The sequence below is a fragment of the Lygodium microphyllum genome, chromosome 6 (assembly GCF_053477565.2).
Source record: "Lygodium microphyllum isolate KBCC chromosome 6, Lygodium_microphyllum_v1.1.10, whole genome shotgun sequence".
Classification (NCBI taxonomy): Eukaryota; Viridiplantae; Streptophyta; class Polypodiopsida; order Schizaeales; family Lygodiaceae; genus Lygodium; species Lygodium microphyllum.
In genome coordinates this window covers 83585184-83609467 of record NC_141140.1, presented here as the reverse complement: position 1 = coordinate 83609467, position 24284 = coordinate 83585184, and the positions used below count along the sequence as shown (strand labels likewise).

The 24284-nt window shown below is 43.9% G+C and overlaps 1 protein-coding gene across 7 annotated transcripts in view; it reads left to right on the top strand.

Moving 5' to 3' along the window:
• Positions 1-24284, top strand: part of LOC148034744 (leucine-rich repeat receptor protein kinase HPCA1-like) — a 241015-nt gene that overhangs the window by 200588 nt on the left and 16143 nt on the right. For 6 of the 7 annotated variants that reach the window (XM_087679704.1, XM_087679706.1, XM_087679703.1 and 3 more), the window contains 2 exons: positions 20142-20288; positions 20381-20766. The exons of the other annotated variant lie outside the window; for it this stretch is intronic. In XM_087679704.1, coding sequence (XP_087535830.1) covers positions 20142-20288; positions 20381-20587 — 354 coding nt within the window. In that variant the 3' untranslated portion in view covers positions 20588-20766. Of the gene's footprint in view, positions 1-20141; positions 20289-20380; positions 20767-24284 lie in introns of those variants that run through there. 7 annotated transcript variants of the gene reach the window in all.

Here is a 24284-nt window from a genome sequence, read left to right as displayed (position 1 = left end):
TCTTTTTGGATTAATAATGATTATTTCAAAAAGGGAGGTGGCGATCAATTAAGTGTTGGGTATTTCACTCACGCCTCACTTACACCTATGCTCACATAGGAGTGTCAGTGATCAGTAGGACACTAGGGCACCTTTTACTCCCGGTAAGAGAGGTTCTTTCCCCCAAACTTATGGTATCATTTCATACATGCTTATGACACACACTTACGAGCACTTACTGTGTTCGGGTGTGAACACCCCCTACAACCCTAAGGTTTAAGGGTTGTACCTTGTACTTTTAGACTACACTCTTTCAATCTATTGCATTGGGTGTCGTGCTTTACTCTCATACTGTCTACTTATTGTTGTGCTGAGCTTCGATCCTGCCTTCTTCTCACATTTGGTATCAGAGCAGCATTGGCTCTGTTCAGCTGAAAGCTCAAGTTCTCCTCAGCTCCACTCAGTCTTTGGGAACTTCTTGCTCTGTTCAACTCTACCCCATCAGATACGCCACAACCTGCAGCAACTCGACTTGCTTCTTGCGCCACACGCCAAACTACCTCCTGTCCACCCCTATGCTGCACGTAATGTCAGCTGCTTCGCCAATCCAATTTGAAGCACCAGCAGAACGGTCCACCAATCCCGTCTGTTGTGCCACCCGTCAGACGTCACACCCGTCAGTCACCAGCGCCGCCCGTCTCTCATGTCCCCAATGCTACCCGCCTCTCCAGCTCGTCTGTGGCAAACGTAGCCCCTGCGTCGCCCGTCTGTCACGTCTCCTGTGCCGCCCGTCAACAGCCTTGCTAGCTGCAACACCTCTGCAAACTCGTCCTCTGAGCCGCCCGTTATCACATCATCAGTCCGCTACGCCACACTCTATAGCTAGAAGCTTGCTCGGGCGACCCATTCACCACTACGCCAGCTTGTCACAGCTCTAACGCTCGCCAGCTCGCCTGTCCAAGTGCCCATGTCAACCCGCCATTTCTGAGGTTAAAATTTTTTTTTAAAAAATTTATCCTTTTATTCCATAATAAATTTTTGGAAGAGGGGGTTCCTACACAGCATGTGCAGAATTCTGAATACATGTCTGGGACACATTGGATGCAATTTTATGGGCACATTCATCAAAAATTTTGGGGCTTTTATTTATTTTTAGGACATTGGCACATGTACTGCAATTACAGTCATTGATAGACTGTTTTGAACAAATCTGCGGCAAGAAATTTTAGGGATTTTGCTAATACAGTGTTGTTGAATACTGATTGCACCTTGGACTGCGTGCATTAAAGACAGTATTGATAGAGTGCACCTCTATATACTAATTGCAAAAAGTTATTTCCTGCAATTTTTGAAAATTTTCAGATTTCCAGTTTAGTCATGCTTCGACATTGCTCTTTTGCTTCTTTTGGTAATTGATTATCATGGCAAATCAGGGAGGAGATGTCTTCACCTATGTATCCAAGGAGGACAGATTGGATGGAAATAACTATTCACTTTGGTCTTTCATGATAAAGAATGTACTTGTGGCAAAAAATCTCTGGGATTATGTCAGTGAAGAAGAAGCTAGACCTGGAGTTGTGGCTTCAGCTACACCTCCTCCAGGAGGACATGCACAAAGGGCACCTCAGCCTGCTCCACTTCAGCCACTTCCACAAAGATCCGCAGCTCAAAAAGCATGGGATATACGGGATGCACAGACTTTGTCACTAATTGCATTGGCAGTTCAGCAATCAATCATCCCCCACATTCGTTCAGCAGCTTCTTCACGAGAAGCGTGGCTAACTTTGGAGCAGATGTTTGCAGGCAAGGATGAGACTCGCATCTCTTTCTTAAAGAAAGAGCTAGAGACGTTGAAAATGGATGAAGGTGATTCTGTTCGGGATCACTTGAACAAAATTCAAGACTTGCATGAGTAACTCATGAATGTTGATGAGTACTATTTGCATGCACAAATGATACCTACCACTTTGAACTCATTACCTCCTTCGTACTTGGCTTTTCATACAGCCTTAAACCTCACCATGAGGATTTCCGAACAGTCAATCACTTTTCTTCAGTTAGTCAGTTTGCTTCTAAAGGAGGAGCAAACAAGAAGAAATAGTGGTGTGGATACCATAGCCTCTGAGCAGGCTTTTATGGCTAGACAAAAAGGCAAAGACAGCCAAGTAAAGAATGCTTCGCAGAGTTTTGGGACTTCTGGCACATCACAGGCAAGTAAAACACAAGGGGGCACACAAGCCAAAAAGGGCAAATGCCATTATTGCAAGAAGCTAGGCCACTACTGTCAGAGTGCAGCGGTGCGGAAGCGTAGGACTGAGAGAGAGAGAATGCAGAGAGAGAAGAGAGAGAAAGAGACAGTGGAAGATGAAAATCTGTTGTATAAAGTGTGCTGTATACAAAGATATGCAGATATATACACGGGCGCAATGTGCTGGACTTCGTGTCTCCACCTCGACGATGCAACCTGCTGTTCACCTCGAAGTCCGCTGCAGTCTGCACTGTCTCCTATCAGAAATCTGCAAACAGAGACGGAATCTGCGCGAGCCACCAGTCTGTAATCTACGAGCAGAAAAGTGTATCCAGATTACAGAAATCTCAGCTATAAATAGCCAGAAAACAGGCGCCAAAAATAGGCCTGTCGGCTGCATTAAATGCAGCTGACTGTGCTGTGCCAGGTCGGACTGCCACGTGTGCCACGTAGCAGTCCGACTGCACCTGTCCAACTGCACCTATCCGACTGGATCTGACTGCTAACACCCCCTCTCAGAGCCTGGGCGGGGCAGAAGCCTGAGGGATCTGGAATGTCTCCAAAGTAGAGCTTGGGGAAGTGCCTTCGTAAACAAATCTGCAAGATTGTCTTCCGTCTTGCAGTACTCCACGGTGATGGTCTCATCTAGAAGCTTCTCTCGGATGAAGTGGTACTGGATCTCTATGTGCTTCGTCCGGGCATGAAAAACAGGATTCCGTGCCAAAGCAACGCAACCCTCATTGTCGCATTGCAGCAAAGTAGGACGAGTCTGGGGGCAGCCAAGCTCCTCCAACAATCTCCGAACCCACACAGCCTCACATGTGGTGGAAGACGCAGCCCGATACTCCGCCTCAGTAGACGAAAGGGCTACCGTGGGCTGCTTCTTGCTACTCCATGAGATAACACCTGCACCCAAGGTAAAACAGTAACTTGTAGTAGACCGCCTGTGGTCCACATCACCGGCCCAATCCGAGTCTCTCCAACCTGAAGAACAAGATCTGAACCACCTGTGCTTGCGGGATAATGAATCCCTAAATCAAACGTCCCCCTCAAATACCGAAGTATCCTCTAAGCAGCCTGCCAATGCACCGGCTGAGGTTCACTCATAAACCCTGCCAAGAGCCCAACAGCAAAACAAAGATCAACACGAGTATTGAGGAGCCAAATCAATGATCCAATCAACTGACGATAGCGGAAAGCATCCGCCATGGGAGAAGCTGAATGGGAAGTGGCCTTCCAGTTCGGATCCATAGGAGTAGAAAGAGTCCGACAATCCTCCATCGCAAAAGAAACCAAGAGCTCCTGTACATATCTCTGCTGAGAGATAAAGATCCCCCTCTGAGACTGATAAATCTCATGGCCCAAAAAGAAATGGAGTAGACCCAAGTCCGTCATCTCGAACGTCCGATGTAAAGCTGCCTTTGTCTCTTAGACCTTCTGTACATGATCACCAGTGACAATCAAATCATCAACATACAACATAAAAAGCATACAACCATCCTCAGAAGTGTGTACATAAAGCTGCAGATCGGCCTTAGAACGCCGATATCCCAACTATGACTGAAGGAACGAATCAATCTTCTCGTTCCATGCACGCGGAGCCTGCTTGAGGCCATACAAGGCCTTCTTCAACCTGTAGACTTTCCCATCTGAAGATCCAAAGCCAGGAGGTTGCTCGACATAGATCTCCTCCTTCAAATCACCATTGAGGAAGGCCGACTTCACATCCAACTGATAGACAAGCCATCTCCTATGGCCAGCCAAGGCAAGAACAGCTCGAATAGTCGCCATACGAGCAGTGGGGGCAAAAGTATCATGACAATCAATCCCTGGGCGCTGTGCAAAACCTTTAGCAATAAGGCGAGCCTTGTGCTTGTCCAAAGAACCATCGCTAAGGTACTTGGTCTTGTAGACCCATTTGACGCCAATCACCTTCTTATTCGGGGGGCGTGGCACGAGTGACCAAGTCCCATTCCTCTCAATAGCCTCCAACTCGGCTTCCATAGCTTTCTTCCATGGTGCGGACTGTAAAGCCTCCTTCATGGAGGTGGGCTCTCGATCCTGCATAACACGGGTCATCAAACAATAGTTAGAGCAAACAAGCTCCGTAGAATGTGCATAGTGCCTCCGTGACCGCCGCGGACCATCCTGCGGTCCCCACTCCTCAGGGACCCCCTCGATCCCTGAATCACGGAGTGTGTCACGGGCCCAACGAGGAGGCCGGACCTCTCCTCGTCTCTCGCCATCAGCGGAAGACTCTGGGATATCCACCGGTGGTAACTCCTTAGGGATGACCGGTGGAACAGTAGACTCTGTATCAAAAACAGAATCGCAATCAAAAGACACGGGCTCCAAAGGAACTGTTGCGGGAGCCCAACTCTCCCCTGGATCTCCAAGAACGGGATGCTCCTCACCCGCTGATATCGCCGGAACCTCCACAAACCGCACATCTCGACTAGTGTACACATCCCGCTTAATAGGATCATACAAACGATAGCCTTGGGATTGGGAGCTGTAGCCAACAAATACCTGTCTTCGGGAAGCTGCTTTAAATTTATCACGATGAGCCTTGGGAATGTGAACATAGGCATCACACCCAAAGACCCTAAAATAAGAAACATCGGGCTTAGTCCCGAAGTAAGCCTCAAAAGGTGTCATCCCATCAACGGCCGAAGTAGGGGATCGGTTAAGGATGTGGACTGCAGTAGCCACAGCCTCGGCCCACAGAAACTAAGGTGTCTGTCGATGCTCCATCATGGTGCGCGCCATCTCAATCACACTGCGGTTTTTCCGTTCAAGAATGCCATTTTCTTGAGGAGTGTTGGTATTAGCAAACTCCTGGTGAATACCTTTATCTGCACAAAACCAAGCAAACTCATTAGAAATAAATTCACCACCCTTATCGGATTGTAAGGTCTTCAATCTCCGGCCTGATCGGTTCTCCTCAAAGAGAAGCCAATCCTTGAAGTGGGAGAAAGCTTCTGACTTCAATGCCAAAAAATAGGCCCATGTCATCCTGCTGTAGTTATCTACGATCAACATGAAGTAGAGCTCCCTCGCAAGGACTCGTTCCTCATAGGGCCACAAAGATCCGTAGATACAAGCTCCAATGGTAAAGTAGACCGCCGCGAAGCTTTGCAACTACATCACTGAGTGCAGAAAGCGCATTGCCAAGGAGAAGAAAAAGGAGTCAGGAATGTCTGCTATTTATGCTCCTTCCATTGCTACTAAGTCCGCGTCCTTTGTTGCAGACAAGGACTATTGCTTTTACACATGCAGTTATGACACTTCTTGGGCTGATCGAGTATTTAGCTCTACTGAGGATGCAGGCACTTGGTTTTTTTATAGTGATGCTTCTAGACATATTACATCTCACAGAGATTTATTTGCTTCTGTTGGTGCAGCTCCAGTTGGCAAGTCTGTACAGTGGGCCAACAATGCATCATACCTTGTTAGAGGTATCGAGGAGATTGTGCTCACAACCATTGATGGCTCCATTCTCCGCCTACAGGATGCTTTGTTCGTGCCAGGCATAAAGAAGAATTTGCTCTCTATTTTTTCTTTGGCACGTTGTGGATTGCAGGTCACATTTGATGATGGCAGATACATGGTGAGAGACAAAGAACACATGACTTTGGTCTTGACAACACTTTATGTCATGGGTTATACGAGTTGGATGCTCTCTCAATTGTTCAGACAGCGTACTTGGCATCCACTCTTACTCCTGCTATGATACAGGCAGAGTTATGGCATGCTAGGATGGGGCATGTAAACTTTGGCAGCTTAATGCTCTTACAACGTACGCAGATGCTAGATGGATTACCTCTATTGGAGAGACCTCCTGAGCACTTGTGCGAAGGATGTATTTTGGGAAGAATGCATTGTTTTTCGTTTCCCCATGATGTTGCTTTTAGAGCAACAGCCAAGTTGCATTTAGTACATTCAAATATATATGGACCTATGCAGACAAAGTCATTGGGAGAATGTTACTATTTTGTGACTTTTATTAATGACTTTACTCAATTTTGCTAAGTCTACTCTTTGGTCAAAAAGTTAAAAGTATATGATGCATTCTTGGCTTTTATCACACATGTTGAAAACCATTCTGGTTGTAAAATTAAGACTCTTCGTTCGGACCAAGGGGGGAAATACATGTCCTCTATACTGAATTCTTTTTTGAAGCAGAAGAGCATTATCCATCAGTACACTACTACTTATACTCCACAACAAAATGGGATTGCAGAGAGGAAGAATTGGTCACTCATGGAGATGGCCAGATGTATGCTAAAGGCAAAGAGCTTGCCACACTGTTTTTGGATGGAAGCTATCATGTGTGCTTGCCATGTTTTGAACAAATGTCCCACCAAAGCTTTGAAGAAAAATACACCTTTTGAGGCTTGGAATAGCCAGAAACCTTCTGTTGGACACTTTCGTACCTTTGGGTGCCTTGCATATGCACGCATACCATAGGTACTCAGAAAAAAGTTGGATAACAAGGCTATCAAATGCATTTTTGTGGGATATAGTAGTGAGAGCAAAGGCTACAGACTCTATGATCCTGTTTCTAAAAAGGTGTTTGTCATTAGGGATGTACTATTTGATGAAAAATCATAATTGTCCCTGGCTGGTTTAGACACATATCAGGCTGCCCGTGATGTATTTGAAGGGCTGCTGCCCATTACATTTGGTGATTCAGCTGGAGTTTCAGCAAGTGAACTCAATGTTCAGCCAGCTGCTCCTTTGGAAAATGCAGAAAATCAGCCATTGGCTGATCTGAATATTCAGTAAAGTGCTGAAACCGAAATTCAGTAAGAGCTTATGCATAGTCATGAGGCAAGACAAATGCCTAGATGGTATTTACAGACTATGAAAGATAGTCATCTGGATGCACCCATGGCTGGTCGCACTAGAAGGCAAGCTCGTATGCATGATACTGCACATAACATGGAGTTCGTTATGGCAGCAAACACCCTTGATGATGAGGAGCCTGAATGTTTTGAGGATGCACAACAGAGTGTGCATTGGATGGCAGCAATGCAAGCTGAATTGGATTCTATCACTAAGAATCAAACATGGGATTTGGTGTCTTTGTCATTTGGGAAGAAAGCCATTGGAACAAAATGGGTCTACAAGCTAAAATGGAATGCAGATGGATCCATTGACAAATACAAGGCAAGGCTTGTAGATAAAGGCTATGCACAAAAGAAAGGCATTGACTATGAGGAGACATTTGCTCCTACTTCCTGCATGACGACCATCAAGTCTATGGTTGCTTTGGCTGCTCGTTATGGATGGACTGTGCATCACTTGGATATTAAAACTGCATTTTTACATGGGGAACTTCATGAGGAAGTATATGTACAGCAGCCCATTGGTTTTGCACTTGAGGGATCAAAACACTTGGTTTGCAAGCTGAAAGAAAAGAGAAGGCAAGTAACCCAAATGAGAAAGCACTTTCATTCATGTTTGACTCATGTGTCCCAACCGGCCATGCCACAAAGAAACGCTTGGCTGCTCGGTCATGGCAACAACATGGTCACGCACACTAGATACATGAAGTGGATACAAAGTATCACTCTTGCAACATCTGGCAATAACCCTAGATCCCTTACAAATCTTCCATTTTCCATCACCAGAGGTGGTATGAAAACCATCATCATCTAGCTGCCTTGTGCTAATCAAGCTCTTCTTGAGCTAAGGTACATGCCATACATGCTGTAGTGTAAAGACAAAGCCATGCTGAAACTGTAATTGCACACTGCCAATACCTGCAATCTCACATGTATAGTTGTCCCCAAGATGGACAACACCATGTCAACCCCCTGTACAGGCGGAAAACCACTCACGATGAGGAGTGACATGCAAGGAAGCACCTGAATCAAGAATCTAGGTATGCATGTCATCATCTGTATCTGCAAGTAAAGCATGTGCACCAAAGTGTGAAGAGACAGAGTACATCACTCGCACTGTCACTGTCATGAGTGACTACATTCACCTCTTCAATTTTTACACTGCTCTTCTTAGGCTGACTATCCTTCTCTTCCTTGCTATCATCTGTCTTCTTGCCTTTTCCTTTCTCTTTCTTCCATTTGTAGCAGTCATGTTTAAAGTGACCCTTCTTGCCACAATGATGGCATTCAAAATCTTTGCCACGTGATTTACTGCGTCCCTTGCCATCATATTTGTCCTTTTGTTGTGATCTACCCCTAGTATGCAAAGCATTGGAAGATTTACTGGATGTATTGTTCTGCCGATTCATCTTTTCCATAAGTAGAGCACTCTCTACATCAGCATACAAAAGGATTACATTAGAATTGCTCATAGCAATCCTAAATGTATCCCAACTCTCTGGTAGAGTGCAAAGCAAGAAAGTAGCCTTAAGTTCCTCATCAATCATGAACTTCAAGGCAACCAGCTAGCTGAAAATGGAGTTAAACTCACTCAAGTGAGTAGACATTGGTGTACCCTCTTTCATATGCAAATCCATAAGCTTTTTCAGCCAATACACTTTGCTTGCAGCACTCTTTTGTGCATACAGTTCTTCCAGTCTAGCCCATATAGCATATGCAGAATGCAAACCTTTAATGTTGAAGAGCAAGGCATCAGAAATCAATAGCTCTATGGTTGAGCGTGCAAGCTCATTTAACTCATCCCAATCGTCCTGATCCATGTCCGCGGGCTTTGCCCCTTTGGTTTTGATCAGCCTTGCCTGCTTCTTTTGTAACAGGATATTGTAGCACTGCTTTTGCCAAACTACAAAATTGTGTGCTCCTTCAAGCTTCTTTATGTGCATCAGATTACTGCTGTCATTGCTGCCAGCCATGATTTTTAGCCCAAATGTGAACAAAAAACCAGCAAATGCAGGCCCAAATTGTCACCCAAGTGACCAAGGTACAAACAAGTACCAATCAACAATAAATGACCACACAAAAGCACAGATTTCAGATCTGTAATTAAATTTTCAGAAGCACCAAATCATGTGCTACAGCATTATCCAACTGATTACAGCTGTTGCAAGGGCATATACATCACATTACATGAGGAATCCCAAAATTTCAGCTGCAATTTCTGTTGTACATGTACCCACAGGCATAAAATTTGACATGAATGGTCAAAAGCCCCAAAATTCTGTGCTCAAAGCATCAAACACACATATGAATTTCCTCTGTCATGCATAGGACAGGCCAGTTTTGCCAAAATAGAGCAATTTCAGCAAAACCCCCAAATTTTACCAAGTGTTGATGTCCAAATTGCGCGGAATTCACAATCTGCATGTACATAAAATGACCAAATGTTGCACAAATTTTGCCCAAACTGCAAAAGCCCAAATTGCACAGGGTCCAATGTGCATCAATGTCGAGAAATTTGGTAAATTTCAGCCCGATTTGCGCACGTACATTAAAAGCCCCAAATCTCAAGGACAAAATGTCACAAATTCCTGCAATTTCTGAGACAAATTTGTTTGTCCTGCATCACATCCCTCAAATCTGGGAAAAGCCCCAAATTTTCTGGCCAAGATTGCACAGATTTAAATGAAATTGACTCATCCAAGAAAAATCTCACTTGCATTTGAGAATCCCCAAAAAAAAATTTCTGAGGTTTGCGCATTCAATGTCTACAATTTCTAGTCCAGAGAACATTGCAATGTGTGTCGAGCACAAATTTGGGAAAACCCCCAAATTTCAAGAGGAAAATTTGCATAGATTCGGGCTCTGTGCTTGCTCACATGAACACCCACAAGAAAGGGGGAAAATAAATCAAACTGAAAGAGAGAATTTTATTTCTTTAAAAAAAAAAAAACGGGCATTGACTGCCTGTAACCTGTGCAGCTGCATGACGTCCGTCGTCCGTGCAGCCGACACGCTATATCCGTCGTGCGTGAGTGACGCCTCCAACCCCGTCGCTTTGATGCTCGCCTCCAGTCCCATCGCACAGCAGTCCGTTGCGACTGGACGCATCCAGTCAACGCAGTAGTCGTGCAGCAGTTACCCATCAGCTGGTCGCCAATCCGCCACACTCTCCTCGCTCGAGCCTGGCCCTGTCGCCTGTCTCCAGCCTGTCGCCTGGTCTCTAGCAATCGTCTGGTCTTGCTGCGACTGACTGCCGTCTGCCACTGCCCACTACCTGCACGTCACGTCCTGCTCGCTTGCGACTACCCACGATGCCTACAACTCACGACTTGCTCGTCTGTCCTACTTGAACTCCAAGAGGCAGGAACGCCTCAACCGTAGCTCTGATACCAATTTGTAGGGAACAGTTAGGCACGAAGCTCGAGACAGACTGTCGCTACGTGCAGTGAGAGACAAAGAGAGTGAGAGAGAGCAGAGTAGAGAGTGAACACGTTTTCAAGTACAATGACGAGTGTGTACCTTTAGGTTTTTAGATAGATATACATGTGTAAGTACAAGTGCTAAGGGTGTGTTCACACCCGAGCACATTTAAAAGGCATGAGGCCTTTATTCCCAACAGTCTTCTTCTCACATTAAGTAATGGACAAGAGACAAGTAGCTAGTCCCAAAGGCTTTCATAAAATAAACAAACTATCTCTACCACTACTGGATATCTAGGACGAAGGAAGAGGCTAGTGGAGTGTAAAAAATATGGAGGGTATGTGAAGAGGTGAAAGAAATGTGTGAAAAGCAAGGAAGGGAGACTGCCATGTGCAATGCCATGAATATAGTGGATCTAGAGTCAACCACTCAAAAAGACCGAAAAGCAATAAATGGGCACAGATACATGTTCATAAAACATAATACCAATGCACTGGAGTTATCCAAGAGGCAATGCAAATGTAATCGTGCTCATGCAAAATGCTATGCAACTGTGCCACTTAGATAGTGCCCTCGTAAGGACATGGTTCACTTGCCCAAGTTGTCCTTTTACAATCATGTTATCCTGACAGTGCGGATGAAGTTCTAATGTTCAAAATAATAAATATAATTTCTGAAACAAACTATGTAAGCATCAACATTGTCACTATCAAGAGAATAAAGCCGCTCTCTCTTAATAAACTAGAAGAGAAAGCTAGAGAGAAGCACCCTCTTCACGTCAATTTGAAGAAGGAGAGAAGGGTGTACCCAAGCCGATCATGGGTAGAATGTACTGCAATATCAGTCCATTGACAACCTTGGTCAATGTCTACATAGTCGTCGAAGAAAGGCACATACTCTAGGTGTATGGTGCCTAGCTCAATCTACTCTCTTATGAAGTAGAAGTGAACCCCCACATGTCGCGTTCGTAGCATAATAATCGGATTGCCCGCAAGGGTAATGGCACTCTAGTTGTCGCAGTAGACAACGGTGGGAGAGTCGCATGGAAAGTATAGTGCTATGCATAAGCTCCTCAAGTAGATGGCCTTCATGATACCATCAAAAAGAAGACGATACTAAGCCTCCACCATAGAAGCCACCACCATCTCCTACTGACGGTTGGCCCAAGAGATGGGTGCCGTACCCAGGATAAAGAGGTAGCCACCATGGGAATGCCGGGCGTCACGACCAACTACCCCTAGTCAGAGTCAGTGTACCCCTACAAACATAAACTAAATCCATAAGTGAGGCCATAAAAATAGGTATACCACAAATATCTCAAAACATGTAGACAGGTAATCCAATGTGACATTCTAGATGTACTAAAATATCTCTACAACAGACCTATAGGTGTACTCGTCGAAGGTTTAACTGAGAGTATTCTTATAAAGATGAACAGTGGGATCAAGAGGCATGGCCATAGGCCGTGTCTGATCCATGCAATACTATTCCACTAACTGAAAAGCGTACTTTTGCTAGGATACGAAAATACTATCCTTAAATCGAACTACTTCCATCCCTAAAAAATAAGACAACAAACCAAGGTGTAATCTTAAAAGTAGAGCAAAATTGGACCTTTATCTCTACTATGGCAGTAGAATCAGAGCCGATGATAAGTAAATCATCTACATATAATAAGATATAGCTGACCCCCTCTAAAGTAGTACGGATATATAAGTTCAGGTCATAGGGGGTAGAATGGTATCCATGAGTCCAAAGAAACTCATCCATCCTCTGAAAATAAGACCACGGGGCTTGCTTCACAGCCTATAAAGAGCTTTCTACAAGCGAAAGACATCATCATTTCGGTCAACTAAAGGAAATCCAAGAGGCTGCTCCACATAGACTTCCTTCTCCAAATAACGTTCAAAAATGTACTTTTCATGTCCGTCTAATAGATCGGCCAACCGTAGTGAGCGGCTAGCACAATCAACACACAAAATGAAGTCAACCACGCTGTAGGATCAAAGGTCTCTTCATAGTCAATAGCTTGCTTTTGGCAAAACCCTTGCATCACAAGGCAAGCCTTGAATTTGTCCAAAGTCCCATCAACTTTTAGCTTAGTCCTAAAAATCCACTTTGTCCCGATGACTTTCTTGTGGCTCAAACGAATCCACCAAGGTCCAAGTCTCATTTTGGTCAATACTCTCAAGCTCCTTTTCCATGGCCTCTCGCCATTGGGAGTGCTAAAGAGCCTTCTACTTACCAACTCTCTAGCTCAAAATGCGCTATATAATCAGTTGTAAATAGCAACACAAATGAAGCATGAGGTGCAAGTTAGATCTTCTAGGGCCCTCCAGAGTGGAATCCGGTGGAAGGATCCCCGAATCCCACACGGTTTGCTAGTACCAGCAAGGTAACGGATCTCACGAGGGGGCTTGGGAGATGAAGAATATCCGGATGGGTCAGGAATGGGTAGTAGACCCAACTCAAAAGACACTATCTCAGTAGGAACAATGTGACGAAAGGACACAAAATCTAGTATAGAAGACTGCATAATGTCCCTCTCATCAAACACTAGATCTCTCCTAACAATCACCTTATTTGTTTGAGGATTGAACAAACAATAGGCTTTCGCTTCAGAGAAGTAACCTACAAAAGTCAAGACATCAACTCGAAGAGTGACGTTGCCTATTTTGTCATCAAGAATGTGCATATAAGCATAACTCCCAAAGATTTTGAAGTGAGAAACTACGGGCCAAGAGCCAAGAATGCCTCATACAAAGTCCTTTGAGGAATAGCCGCAATCAGGCACCGATTAAGGATGTACACTAAAGTGTTTACAGCCTCAACCCACCGGTTGAGGATATACACCGAAGTGTTAACAGCCTTGATCCAAAGGCGCTCAAGGAGCTCTGCTACGAACAGCATAGAGCGTGCCATGTTCACGATGATGGTCCGGTTCCTATGTGCTACGGCTCCATTCTGTGAGGGAAAGTTGATAGAGGTGAGCTAGCAAGAAATACCATACTCCTATAGAAACTCAAAAAACTCGTGGGAGGTGAACTCACCCCCGCTATTACTCCTCATGCATCCTACACGATGACAAGTCTGGTTATGCACGAGCAACACCCAAGCAAAAAAGTATTTGAAAGCATCGAACTTATGCTTGAGAAAGCACACCTACATGTAACAAGAATGATCATCCATAATCAAAAAAAAGTATAATGCACCGTTCAAGGTGGTAGTGGATGTCAGCCCACAAAGATCAACATGAATCAATCTAAGAGGCACAGTGGACCCTCACTCTATGTGAAGATTGCTAAGGGAATAGGATACAGTGTTGTTTCCCGGGTTGATAAGCTTGAGAGACATCTCGCAATAGCTTCAGGTGGGAAAGGCCATCAACCATCTATTGACATGACAACTCATAAATAGAGTTGTATCCAAGATATCCTAAGCAAAAACACCAAAGATGCTTAATGCTCGTAGACTCTCATATAGCGGCTAAAGCTTGGAAGCAATGGAACTCAAAGCCTTATCAATAAGAGATTCAAGGACCTCAACTGTGGTCACTATGAAGAAGACTACTCGATCCAACTAGAAAAGCTGCTAGACAGATAACAAGTTCCCCCAAGCGAAGAGGCATACTATACATCATCCAGTGTAGTGCGATCCAGACCCTAGTCTATGGAAAAACTGACACAACCATGAGCTTGAATCATGACCGAGGAGTTATTCCCAACTCGGACACGCTCAACTACAAGGGCTCAAAAAAGGAAAATGTCTGTCATGGAGATCATATGATGAGTAGCTCCAATGTCTACAATCCAAGGAGTAGTTAAAGTACTCGGCTATGATGAGTGGGCCTTTGTTGTCACCTCGTTAGGAGGCAACTCGTAGACATGGACAAGACTCGCATCCTCAAATGTCTCTATGGAGACAATGTGGGCCTTTGTAGACCAATCAAACAAGCCCTCTAACATTGAGAACATTGTCAACCGTGATGGCTAACCGATGGCAATGTGGGTCTGGCCTCACCACTACCCCTACTGACAATTGCTACCACCCTACCTCCCCTATTGGAATTGCCCGTCGACTAAGGAGCAAGGGTCTAATTCTTAGCTTTTGGTGATGTCTCTCTTACCTTTGATCAACACTTATTATCAAAATGGCCAACCTTCTGACAATGTTGACAATACCGATTTATATTTGGTACATTCAACCACCCAAGTTTTAGCGATGACTGGGAGTTTCTTTGGGTCTTACTAGTTTGGTTTTGATTTGAATTTTGAATTTGTTTTTTATTTTATTAGCATTTTGATTTTGTTTACCCTTCCCTTACTGCCCCTTTTGAGAAGACGTAACAAGTCTCCTCTATAGAGATCAAACTATGAAACCGATCGAACAGTCGAGCGTATCGCAATAGTTGACAATCAACTTCATAGAATTTGGGCATGGTGGGACGTTAGATCACCTGCTGCACAAAATAGAAGCATTTCCTCAACAGCTTGTTGAGAAACAATGTGACCTAATCATCCAAAGACTTAAGAGCCCCCATGGTAGGGAACTCGACAAGAAGATACCAATACTCAACCAACTTGACTTTCAAGTCATCCCAATCAATGATTTTAAAATTTTGGAGCCCATGATCCAAATTGATACAACATGTCCTATCCCAAGCCACATAGCAATCAATCAAGTGTGCCCAATACTCGAATGCTAAGTTAAAATGCTAAAGCTAAGAATGAAATTCAAGTAAGAGACCTTGCATTAGCTCAACAATAGCGGAGGCATTTCTAGCCTTCCATGAGCGGATAACCTTGTATGGAACAAGTGCAGGATCAGGTTCGAGTTCCAACCCCTACACGAGATCCCCTAGGTTCTAGGAGTCAACTCATGTTTGATTGATGAGGATCAAGAACCATGAGCTATCTGATAAGTGGAATAGGAAGGAGGTGGTGGAGGGGGATAAGTAGGAGGGGAAGGTGTGTAGGCAAAAATAGACTGATAGTGTCCAATGGGTGCCGATTGATGTAGAGGTACTAGAACATGAATGTTTCCATAAAGTGTCAGTGGAGATAGAACTACTAGGACATGTAAGCCCTATCCAAGAGATGATTGGGACACAACAAAATGACCAAAAGACGTACCAACTAATCCATACTTTGTGGTGGCTAGGTGGCATTCCCAAGCCCACAAAAACCCAAAAGTATGGGGACGGAAGGATGAACCTCCATTGTGGAGATACCATTCAACGGAGAAAATGAGGAGGTCCTAAGAGGCGTGCCTATGGGTGTAGGACCCCCTAGTGTAATGTGAGAAGACATGTGTGGTGTACTTAATGTAGGTTGAAAGGAAGGTGCAACAGAACTAATGGGTGGGATGGGGGTGAAGAAGGAGCACTCACCATAGAGTCTTGCAATTTTTGTTTACCTTTTCTTAAGTGCAATTTGAAATACCTATTCTCTTCAAGGATAATGTACTAGTACTTGGTATAAATAGTTCCTTCATCATGAGTATCTCCGATATCTTGCGGAAAAGAGGAAGTAAAATCAAAAGATTGAGAAATAGCATGCGTACTTGACATGGGAGTAAAAAGACACAAGTAATGGTAGTGTGAAACCACACTATGTAGAGACTTGATGTTGAGCTTGAATCTTCCTTGCTCGAGGTCGTCGATCCTTCTTCAATCTTCTCAGGTCCTTCCCCTCCTTGATTTGGTGCTGGGACAGTAGATCAGAGTGGCAATGGGTTGCTCCAAGTAGCAGGAGAGAGAAAATGATGAGATTTTTGAGCTTTGATGAAACTGGCTATGGCTGACAATTTAGGGTTTCAAACAGGGGCTTGGTTTTTTGCAGATTGTAGGAGCTGTAGTTGATCATTTTGAAAACTTTTTTTTATAGAAATGAAGCTTACTTAAAGCTCTTTCAAAGCCCTATCCTCCTTGTCAAGATCGCAGCATCTACAATGCGCGCAGAGCAAACGAACAGACCAGGCGCAGATTTTGTCAACAAACACGAATTTCGACAATGCCGTGCTGGTTGATCAACAATGTGGACGATTTTTGTGCCAAGAGGGAGTGCCCTAAGTAGAGAAAGATATGTCTAGAAGAGAGTTCATGAAGATATGCTCTACAGAGAGAGATATGAAGGCTCCATGGAGGGTATGTCCTACAATTCACAGTTGAAGACTATGGCAGTGACTGAGAATTTTCACAATGCTGAGCTTTAGATACCCAAATGTCATGGATTGATGTGATACAAGGAAGCTTTTTGAGCTGGGGAACACTTTTCCAGAAGGAAGCTCCAAGAGATTTGACCTGTGGAGTGAGATATAAGCGACTCAATCTGACAGGGTGCTGCTGAGAGAGAGCAGAGGAGAGCTAATCCGAGCTGAGCCATGCCCGACTGGGCTCTGATACCATGTTGAGAAACACGGATCTAGAGCATCGCTATGGTGGTTCAAAGACGGGAAGAAGACTCATGTAGACATAGACTCAGACACTGATTGTCACACAAGTGAATTAGGTTTCAAGATTGAGACTTGAACTCATAAACACAATCTTGTGTGTGGACAATGACACTGACACTTTACTAAAAGGAAAAGAGTACTATCATTGCATTAAGAAAAGGAAGCAAGTACAATGCTTTATAGGAAAGTAGGAAACTGCAGTAGGCACCACTGTGATATGGGATAGGTAAGCCTGCATGTCCTTGGCCCTGAAGCTCCATACAAAGAGGCTGTCAGTGAGTGTGATTGCTGAATCTCAACACTTCTGTGTGGTCAAACATAATGCGCAATACTCAGCCTCCATCAATGAAAGAGCCACGGTAGGCCGCTTCTTGCTGCTCCAAGAGATAGCTCCAAATCCAAGGGAGAAAGCAAAACCTATTGTTAAAAGTCGAGTATCGACATCTCCAAATCAATTACAATCACTTCAGCCTACAAGAGTGGCTCTCTCTCCATAAATGATCTCATAAAATCACAATCCCTACAAATACTGCAAAATGTTGAGTGTGGCTTTCAACTGAGCTTGCAACGGACTCTTCATGAAAGACAACAATAGAGCCACCACAAAAGAAATATCGGGCCTCGTATGAATGAGCCAGATAAGGGAGTCACCAAGTTACTAATAGTGGGTGGCAGCTGGTACGGGATCACCTACAATAGAAAGCTTGGACTCAAGGCCCATGGGGCATGAAATCAGTTTGCAAAAAGCCATATCAAATTGAGAGATAAAAATGCCCTTTGAAAGCTGATATGTCTCCATTTTGAGGAGGGGAGGATACCAAAATTTGTCATATCAAGCTCCTAGCATAAGATGCGTCGTATGAATGAGCCAAATAAGGGAGTTCACAAGGCACTGATAGTAGGTGGCAGCTAGTGGGGCATCATCTGTGATACAAAGCTTGGACTCAGCCTTCAGGGTCCATGGCCCATGAAATTGGCTTGGAAGAAGCCATACCAAACTCCGAGAGAAGCTCGAAGATATACCTGTGCTAAGAGATAAAAATGCCTTGTAAAAGCTGCTAGATCTCCAATCTGAGGAAGAACTAGCGGATACCCAAATCTGGCATATCAAACTTCTAGCATAAAATGTCCTGCATTGTGCTTTTCCAAGGTGCCATCAGCCAAGTACTTAGTCTTATGTACCCACTTCACACCAATCACTTTCTAGTTATGGGCCATGTTTGAGGATTGTTATTATGGCCAATTAGTTAGAGCCATGGATTCTAGTCACGACTTTGCCGAATTCAAGAAGCTCTTCTTGAAGCATGTGTGATCATGTGCATAACAAGACAGAGGCAGCAAATTTCTTCTCCACCTTAGTGAAAGATAAAGATAGAAGAGGAGGGTTCATCGATCACGCTTAGCTGCATTGGGGTTTTACCCACTTGGGATGCATCAATATTTCAATTCATTAATTCAAACTTCTTCATAGGGGGGAGAGAGAGAGAGAGAGAGAGAGCCAATGGATCCTAGTTGCGACTCTGCTGAATTCAAGAGCTTCTTGAAGCATGTGTGATCATGTGCATAACAAGACAGGGGCAGCAAACTTCTTCTCCACCTTTGTGAAAGATGAAGATAGAAGAGGAGGGTTCATCAATCACGCTCAGCCACGTTGGGGTTTTACCCACCTTGGGATGCATCACCAAACTCATAGTGGATGATGAAGCTTCATCAAGAAGAGGGATGTTTGAAGAAGAAGAAATAGCAATAGCAAGTGGGCTTGAGATCTTCCCTTCAATGTCGTAAAAAGAGAGGTAAAGAAGACAAAACGCTTCCATGTAAGATTGTTTAGGAGCTGAGATGTTCTCATGAGCCTAGAACTACTAGTCCCGGGTGGTTTTGATGGAAGTGTTCTTTAGAAACCAAATTAAATGTGATTTTTGCCTTGCAACTAAGGGAGGATGTCATAGTTATAATGAAACAAGAATGAGTGCAACTCATGGAACGAGAACTCTAAAAAAAGTGGAGTGGGAATGGGAAGATCACCTCATATATACATGGATATGTTTGTTATTTGAGCTTAAGATATTACAGTATAAAAATATAACATCAAAAGCTACAAATGACTGAGACATTGATTTATCATTTAATGTATATTGGCGAAACTTAAGTTCTATGATCATGGCATAAAAGTTAAAGAACTAACATAGAGGTTAAAGGATCATACATCTACCATGGATGTAGTATACTCAATGGCATCATTCATAGCAATTACATCATTCTCTTGGCGACAATTAGGATCATCCTCATCTAAACTTAAGCAAGGCTTCTAACTTTGAGCTAGGCTTAAAAACTATGACGTGTTCATTCTTAAGATTTGGACAAGTGACTAGCCACATAGAGTAACTCATTGGTTCTACTTGTCTTCAAGCAATATGGCCAAAAGCATTCCTTAGTTGCTCCAAAGGTGAAAAGCTAGCATTTTGACTCAAAATCTTGATTGCTAGTTGTCACAATTACATCATTCGCTTGATGAGAATCAGGATCATGCTCATCTAAACTTGAGCTAGGCTCAAGAACTATGAAACTTTCATTCTCAAGATTGCGACGAGTGACTTGATCAAGAATTGATGATTCTTAACTCATCCCCAAAGGGAGTATGAGGCAAGTGAACATGGGAGATGAGAAGGTGATGAGAACCCCCAATTGGCTAAAGCGATACATACCGGACACTCCACTAAAAGCGGTGCAATCCCACGTATGGACCAAATGGGACAAACAACACAACTATCAATCCCTCAAAGTCGTACCTAGAGCACAAATATGAACGCGCTATGGGATATCTATACCACACCAACCTTAGAGCGAGCACTACCTACTATTGGCGTGCACTGGTGGGTTGACCCTTCACGATAAGATCCACCCAAGGAGACCACAACAATGCCCCTACTGCAACATGCTTGAGGTACGGTCCTCCATTAGCCACGTCATGCTCCACCATAACACCTTCAAGGACCTTCGGGTGAAACTTCTCAACAACCTCACTCGCAACACTCACGAGATGTTAGACCCCAATGGGACTAATGAGGAAGCTGCGACATACTTCCTATCAATAATGCAGTATGGAAAGGGGTTTCTGTGATTTATACATCGAGCTTCTGTTAGTTGATTATTCAGGCAAGGATTTCCAATCACTGCATTCTGCTCCACAGGTAAGACGGAAACTAATGAGTGAAGGTCTAAAGCACATAGTTGACCCACAGCTCGGTGACCAATACCCAGAACAAGTTTATCATGACATTGTCAGACTTGCTGTAGACTGTGCATCCTTCGAGACAGAGGACAGACCATCCATGAAGGTGAATCCCAAATTTTGAACCTAATAACTTATCAATATTGTGATTGGTATTTGTAAAGAACTAATCACTTCATCATGCATTGCATTCTTTAGGCAGTGGTAACTATACTTGATGCCTGCCGTTGGTCGGTTTCTCCCCATCTTCTTCAATTGGCAGCATCTGATAGAGAAAGCGCCGCTCTTGAAGCAGAAGAGGATGACTCTATCAGTGAAGCCGGTCAGGAATGGCTCGCAAAAGATACGACAAGCAGTTCAGCTGCCAATACCACTGTCAGTCTGTCCGCTGTATTGCCACGCTAATACCTCGTGTTTTATTTATAAAGCTCTGGAGTCGGAGGCTGGACACACTTTTTATAAAACTCTCACACGCACACATGCGCTCATGCACCCACACAGTCGTCAGTTTTTTGAGCCGTTCTTTATTCAGTGCTTCTTTACTTTATCGTTGTGCTTCACCTCATGATAATGCTAGCCTCCATGCATCATATTTTCCATGTGTGATGATGATGTTTTTGGAAAAGACTCTGTCTTTCTTTTATTGCACACTTATCGGATAATGAAGAAATGGTTTCACAAACAAAGGTCAAATTGAAGCAAAAAGAATACATCTTAAAGCATATGTCTAAGCTAAAGGTTTAATATAGCAAAATAAACGTCTCTAAGTGTTGTCAAAGGCCAATGCTTCATGGATCAAGACAAACATGCATGAATTAGAACAGTGGAGATTTGGAATTACAAAAATAAACAACATACGTCATGTAAGATGAAGTAGAATCATTATCTTAAAAAACATTCCGTAGCCAATAGATCGGGAGAGAATAGGCTTGATACTTACAAATCATCTAAGCCATTCATTAGTAAGAGCTAAAAAATATACATGGTTGCGAGTATTAGAGACCCATCATGGTTGCCGTCCTTATCATTTCACTCATTGTGTTCTCTTGAGATAAGAGTCTAGGTATGTTTGTACAAACTTTACTTTGTGCTTAGCATTGGCTTTCTTTATCTTTATGGAAACAACATTCAAAACAACTTGTATGAGGGAGTAAGTCATCATTTGGGATTTTTAAAACCTAGTTGGATTTAACATACGACTAAAGAATTGTATTAGAGTTGTCATCCCTAAAGAATAGCGTGATGAAGTGCTATCCCAAGGGTATGGCTAGTCCTTTAATTACTCGTTGCATGGGGTTGCACTTCTATATCCAAGTTTTTAAGTAGAGGGTTGATGATTATAACAAAGAGTAGTGGGGCAATGGGGCATCCTTTCCTGATCGATCTCTTTCAACTCAAATGGTGTGAAACCTAAACCTTGACATAGATACTACTAAGGCATTAGAAAAGAGAGCCTTTATCATTTTCATAAAACCCAATCTAAAGCCCATTGGCTAGAGGTTAGTCATGTAATTGATGTGAAAGCATAACAACTCTCTTTAAGTGTATATCCATTTAGTCAAATATCATGCAAGATAGTTTGTACATAAGCTCTCCTGTGTTTAGATCTTGTCCGGCTTCTAGCTTAAGGTAAGGAAAGAAAATTTCTAAGAATCTTGCAAATCATTTGTTTGTTCTGGGTCATCCAATTATTGTTTAGGGTTGATGGGGTGATGTAAAGATCTTCCATTCTTGGTTCTTTTTTGTTGCTTACTTGTTTAACTTAGTTGACTACAATTACTATTTTGACAACCATGCATAAACAATCCTTTGTTTTCATGTACTTATCCAAGGGATAGTGTGAGTTTCCTTGTGCACAATCAATTTATTAGTCCTTTCAATTGTCAAACAATATGTTGTGGTGCTCAAATAGGCTTTTGTACATGTGATTGATACATTTAATTATCAAGAAAATTGATAGTCATTGGTAAGTACCATCGCTTTACAAGTTGTCCTTGTCATGTTCAGGTGAGTAATACTGAGCATGCAACTCGACCTAGCTAGTCAGTTTAGGATCAAGTATGTTGCAACTTCCATCTAGCTCCTCTCAAGGGGGCTTAGCAAATTCATAGGTCAAGTTCAAATTTATGGGTTGTATTTGAGCACTAAGTATATATTCCTAATATGTTAGACATGTGTGAGATCAGCACGCTATCCTTCTTCTTGAGTTAGTGTGGGAGCTTTCACTCAACCGCCAAGACCCTCGGACCGCTTATTCTTTCAAGCGTTTTAAGTGAGCTCTAATGGCTATCTCTCACCTAGCCGACGCGCCGTCGATCCTACGAGTGTAATGAGCTTACCTTGATGCTCGATCGAGTACCCTCCTCTCTCTTGCACTCCGGTAGCTCCACGATCCTAGATGCTAGCGCAAGCATCCTCAAGCCTCCTCCATCTCCAAGCTCCATCCTCCATAGCCGCGCGCGCAAGAGAAGAAAAGGGAAGAGAAGAGAAGAAGAGAAGAGGAGATGGTGAAGAGCTTTACCCTCTTGATCCCTCACCCTCACACACACTCACTCCCTCACACTCTCACACTCCCTCTCTCAAGAGCACACACAAGTAAGAAGGAGAGAAGAAGAGAAGAAGAAGAGAACTCCTTTTGCCACACACCAAAAGAATGAGCTTCTCATTCATTTTTCAACTTTATATACAAAACCCTAAATCCCTTTCGGGCGGTCATCCCCTTTTCCTCTTTTACATGGCCGGCCATAGCCTAGGCCCTCTTTCCCATTTCCCACCATTCTAATTTACCCTATTCCCACTAATGCATACACTTTGCATAGGAGCAAGCCTGGCACTCTTTTACACAGATTTGGGGGCACTCCCATATTTTGATGGTGCGACTTTTCCTCTTTTATTGCCGTGGCCCCACACCGAAGCCTTTTGAGGGTCGTGTTCGAATATTTGAAATTTTTAGGGATTGGTTGCCAGTCAAGGCACCTTTTTTGCTCTTGTGCCTTTTTTACTCTTTTTCCTTCTTCCCAGTTTCCGCTCCTTTGTGCTACGGTAACGTGGTTGAAAACATGGTAACATTACCCCCCTCCTAGCCAAGTGCCAGTCCCATGGCACTGCGGTGGGACAAGGGGCACGTTAGGTCGGTTGGTAAGCAGAACAGGTAGGTGGGTGGTTAGGGATGATGACCCGGAGCGAGGCCGACGTATGGTAAGCTCCATGGAGACACTCGGCATCTGTCACATGGTTGTAGCCGGTCGTCTTATGAGTAGGAGAAGCGTTTGAAGCAATGCAATGATGGTGTGGGGAAATTTATTTTGGTAAAAATCCCTTAAACTCGGTTTGGCTTGAACCTCGTGGCTTTGATGGAAGATTTGTGCCTTGGATCTGAAGGTCTTCGGGCTGGTGGAATCAATAAGTTATCTGTGGATCTTGAGGCGTAGGGCATGGATCGTTGGATGATACATGTCCAAGATCTATGCCAATGGCAGACTCACCTTGAGCTGGTTCGATCATAGTGGCCATCAGCATCAGGCGGGTGGCTGGAGGCCGGCACGCTTTGGGTCCTTAAGGGGTGCCAGGGGTGATGGTCTTCCGCGAGTTGCCAGCCCCTGAGAGTCGATATAACCTGCAAAACAATTATGCCCTCCCTAAGGGGTGTGCTGCTTGTCGTGCAGTGTGTTTTGCTCGTGGCAGTGAAACTGGGAGATGGGTCTAACCTTGGGCAAGCCCTTGGTAACGTCCCACACTTGAGGACCCAGCTTGTGCTTCGTTGGTGGTGCGGTGCGAGCCTTAGGGTGATAGGTCTGAAAGTCCTGCCCTTGATGTGCCCTAGGCGTGAAGTGGGGGAGGGGGCTAGGGAGATCCCTAGGTGCTTTTTTTTTTTTTTTGAAGATGAGACATAGGCCCAAGTATCTTAGTCGGAATGAGGAGGAGAAGGTGGGCGGAGAGACTTGCTAAAAAATTGGCGACTCTGCATGTAATTCTTTAGATTCATGCGGACATGTAGGGAGGTAGTGGAGAGGAAGGGGTGGTTGCATCTAGTGAACTGGCTGTCATTCATGTCCTCTAGGAGGGCTAGGCAAAAAGAAGGGAGGAGGGTAGCCCTCATCAT